Source organism: Mauremys mutica, chromosome 19 (genome assembly GCF_020497125.1).
Source record: "Mauremys mutica isolate MM-2020 ecotype Southern chromosome 19, ASM2049712v1, whole genome shotgun sequence".
NCBI classification, from domain to species: domain Eukaryota; kingdom Metazoa; phylum Chordata; order Testudines; family Geoemydidae; genus Mauremys; species Mauremys mutica.
The window spans coordinates 574,609-579,181 of record NC_059090.1 but is presented as its reverse complement, the minus strand read 5'-3'; the positions used below and the strand labels follow the sequence as shown (position 1 = coordinate 579,181).

At 49.4% G+C, this 4,573-nt stretch overlaps 1 protein-coding gene across 1 annotated transcript; it reads right to left on the bottom strand.

The window, feature by feature from the left end:
* Window positions 1–1,384: 1,384 nt before the first annotated feature.
* On the bottom strand, window positions 1,385–3,914 carry LOC123353164 (zinc finger protein 239-like). Its single transcript, XM_044994057.1, has 2 exons — window positions 3,658–3,914; window positions 1,385–3,318 (listed from the first exon to the last, which is right to left on the bottom strand). The coding sequence occupies exons 1-2, from the start codon at window positions 3,659–3,661 to the stop codon at window positions 2,282–2,284; spliced, it is 1,041 nt and encodes a 346-aa protein (XP_044849992.1). The 5' UTR covers window positions 3,662–3,914; the 3' UTR covers window positions 1,385–2,281.
* Between the last annotated feature and the right edge of the window lie 659 nt (window positions 3,915–4,573).

The window sequence follows — 4,573 nt, the reverse complement described above, 5'->3', positions numbered from 1 at the left end:
CTGAGCCTAATAAGCCAGGTGACACTCCGCCAGCGCTGTGTGTAATAAACTCCTATGCTTGACCTCTATACAGTGTGGATTTAGATCCTTCACCTGCTGTGACTGTTCCGCCTCAACCATGCTTGTTTCCCCTCTGTAGAAGGTTAAGGGTTACATCCTCCTCCCTGGCACAAAAGCCTCTTTCACAACCGCCTTGTGAAACAAATCCATGGGCCTTTTGCCCAGTTCTTAGTTACTTACTGTGCAATTCTCTCCACGGATCATCAGAGACAATACTGACCTAAAACAATTGAGCAGCAGTGCAATTGTGTGCAGTCACTTCAATTAGTTGCACGACTTGGTGAACTAGCCCCCACCCCATTTCCGACTGGAGATTTAACAACAGTTGGTAGCATGTCCAAGACCTTGGAGTGGTCTCTCCTGGTGACTGAACTGAATTGGAAGTTTCTCCATGTTGTCATGGAGGGAGCAGAGAAAAAGCAAACACAAAATAAGAAATGACTATTTCAGTAAATAGGCATTTTCTCAAAGTCCCCAATAAACCTGAGCCACAGTTTGGCAAATAAAATTAATATCTGCTTATGTGACCCAACGTCCCTCAAGAGGAAAAACCCACGTCACACAAGATACAGCCAGTTTCATAGACCTAGAAATTCCAGAGCAGGTTAAATATGGCGACTCAGAATCAGGACAAGAGACTCTCCCATTGCATTCTCCTCTGAGCCGTTCAAACCTCCTTCCCTCATTAGTATCGAGTCATACATTTACACAAGTTCTAGCATCGTGGTAATGGAAAAAACAAAACCAAACCAACCAGCCAGCCTCCCCATCTGCAAACAATCCCATCTGAGTAGGTAAAGTCCTACAACTGGCTTCGCCAACCGTTGGAAACTGGGATTTCAATTCCAAATGATCTCACTGTATTTGAGGTCCATCCAGGTCTGTGACACTTTCATCTCAGGCCCTAAATTACTGTTTAGGAGCAAAGAAAACAAATTGTGATCCACAAACAGAGGGCTGAGAACCCTGAATGATAGGACACATTGAGCGGTGGAACTGTAGAAAGTGGAGAAGATAAATTCTAGTGGTGTCACGGAGTCCCCGGGTGATGCTCTGGAACTGCTCCCTATGAAGCCGGGCAGGACTCTGGGGGAGCCTCCTCTCTCTGAGCAGACTGTCTCCAGGGCAAAAAGCTTACACAGCTTCGACCTTCCTGTGTCTGACTCCAGAACATTCAGCATCCCCTGCCCCACCGTGCGCTTCCCACAGCGAGTCCACACAGATGGGGTCCTGGGGAAGACCAGGGTCCTGCACCCCCACTTTGCAGTCAGACGTGACTCTCAGCCAGCCAGTAACAGAGGTTTATTAGATGACAGGACACGGTCTAAAACAGAGCTTGTAGGTACAGAGAACGGGACCCCTCGGCCGGGTCCATTCTGGGGAGGCAGGAAGACCAGAGCCTCGTCTGGCTCCGCTCCATTTCCCCAGCCATCTCCAAACTGAACCTCCCTCCAGCAGTCTCCCCCAGCCTCCCCCGGCTCCTCCCCCAGCCTTTGTCCAGTTTCCCAGGCAGAGGTGTCACCTGGCTCCAACCTCCCTCCTGGGTTCTCATGTTACAGGCTCAGGTATCTTCCCTCAAGGAAAGTCTCCCATCCCCAATGCAGCCAGTCCCAATAAACCTCCCCTGCTACCTTCCCAGGTCAACACTCCCTACTGGGCACAGGCACCCACCCAGTATTCAAAGAAAACATTGAGAACATTCCCACTTCGTCACAGTCACACACCCCTATTCCCAGCACCCAGGTATTGGTGCAGCACACAGGGAAACTGAGGCACACACAGTATTCATGTAAAACTCACATAGGCTCAACAGTAAGACTCACATAGAATCTCAGGGTTGGAAGGGACCTCAGGAGGTCATCTAGTCCAACCCCCATAACAACATAACAAGGGAAAATCCCCACTTCATCACACCCTCTATCCTCACTCCTTCTCTGTTATATTTACATTGAGAGAAAGGGCACAAGACCCAACTGCTATTCAGCAGAACCCAGTGCAATCTGGGAACGAGGCAATCTGTCCCTAATGGGGGAACCTGGTGACTAACACTCACTTTGCAGTGGGAGGAAAAGTATAAACGTGATGCTCCAAAATTGGTTAGACTAGGAAAAGTAATGGAGGTTGTGTCCAGTGGTGAGGGAGCTGAGACGCCACAAATGCTGCCTTAAAGTTCACTACTTTGGAATTAGGGAAAGGCGGGGGGAGGAATCTTTTCTGAGTCCTAGACAAGATTTTCATGGTGTTTATCTCCCTTGCAGCTTCTCTGGTGATACATAAGAGAAAAGCTGTGATGGAAGGTTTTCCCGCACTCCCGGCATTCATAGGGTTTCTCCCCTGTGTGGATCCTCTGATGTGTAGTAAGGCCAGATTTCCGAGCGAAGGTTTTCCCGCACTCGCAGCATCCATAGGGTTTCTCCCCTGTGTGGATTCTCTGATGGCAAGTAAGGTGTGAGCTGTCAATGAAGGCTTTCCCGCACTCGTGGCATTTGTAGGGTTTCTCACCTGTGTGGATCCTCCAATGTTTTATAAGGGCTGAGTGCCAAGAGAAGGTTTTCCCACACTCATAGCATTTATAGGGTTTCTCCCTTGTGTGACTCCTCTGATGTGCAATGAGATTTGAATGCTGAGTGAAGGTTTTCTCACACTCGCAGCATCCATAGGGGCGCTGCCCTTTGTGGATTCTCTGATGGCAAATAAGGTGCGAGCGCTCAGTGAAGGTTTTCCCGCACTCACAGCATCCATAGGGTTTCTCCCCTGTGTGGATCCTCTGATGGCAAATAAGGTGTGAGCGCTGAGCGAAGGTTTTCCCGCACTCGTGGCATTCATGGGGTTTCTCCCCTGTGTGGATCCTCTGATGGCGAATAAGGGTTGAGCGCTCAGTGAAGGTTTTCCCGCACTCGCAGCATCCATAGGGTCTCACTCCGGTGTGGATTCTCTGATGACGTGAGCGCCTCCTGAACTTTTTCCCACACTCAAAGCCCATGTTATTTCTCTCTCCCGTCAGGATTCTCTGCTGGGCCGTGGCTTCCTCGAGGCCTTTGTGAGTTTCCCGATAATTAACAGATATTCCAACTTTCTGTGCTGGCTGGTTTCCCTGCCGCTTCTGTGGCCTGTGCTGCCCCTGAGAGCCTTTTCCCTGCTCACAATTCCTGGACACACTCCCTTTGCATCTTTGCAACAATGCCCCACATGCTTTCACTTGCTCCTCTTCCTGCTGAGGCTTCTGCTCCATGGTCTCTCTGACCATCCCCTCACCTGCTGTGATAGAGAAAGAAAAACCTCAGAAACCAGAAGGAAATGGGGGGACAAGCCAAGAGAGTAGCTGGAGATGGAGAAAAATCAGGGACTGAATTTCTCCAACGGGGCGAGAGGAGGGGATCAATTCTGCATCCAGTTCCCATCCAAACACTCAGGGAGAAGGGAGTTTGGGGAGGGAACTACTGCCAGGAGTTAGGATGGGTAGGAAGCCATAACAATATCTGCCCTGAGGATAGGACACCTGCTGAGGACCACCCTGAACCCACAGACCTCACAAGGTCTTTGCTGGGAATCCCAGCTGTTTCCTTCAAGCACTGAGTAGGTTTAATGATCCCTCACCCATACAGCTGCCTCTCTGGATCTCTCTTTCCTCTGAGCCCTGGAGATCTGGGGCCCACGGCTCTTCCCCTCGTTCCAGCTGGGAGATGACATCGGGTTTGGAAACTGGAAACCCTGCTCAGGGGAAAGAAAACCAGTGAGATCAGGTAACACGCAAAAGAAGAACTTACTCAACTTGTGCAGTAACAATGGTTCTCTAAGATGTGTCTCCCTATGGGTGCTCCACTGTAGGTGTTAGCACGTTAAAAATAGCTGTGCAGACCGATGGCTTTCCACACTACTGTGCCCCTTTCAGGGGTCTGATTTGTCTTGTGTACCTCCAAGTTACACCTCATTTAAAAACTACTTGCTTACAAAATCAGACATAAAATACAAAAATGTCACCGCACACCATGAATTGCTGACTTGCTCATTTTTACCATATCATTATAAACTAAATAATTGAAATACAAATATTGTACTTAAATTTCAGTGTATATTATATAGATCAGTATAAACAAGTCATTGTATGAAATTTTACTCTGTACTGACTTGGCTAGTGATTTTGCCGTAGCAACTCTGGAAGACCTCTGCGTACCCCAGGGGTACACATACCGCTGGTGTAGACGCTGCAGCTCAGGCTTAAGAGACTGAGCTCCAGCCCAATCTACAACATAGTCGCAGTTACATACAGCCCGCCAAGGCCAGTCTGGGGACCCAGGCTGGGAGGGTCTCTCCCAGAGGCAGCGCAGACATCCCAATATGTGCTACTACTGAGGCTTTGCTGTTTGGAAGGGTGATCCCCACAGCTCCACCACTCTGAGATAGGCCATTCTGGAGGCAGCACCCCTTTGTGTCATGATGGCACCTCAGCGAGTCTCAATGATTTCAGACTTCTCATAAACACCGTCTCTTCTGGGGTGCTGCAGCCAGCAGG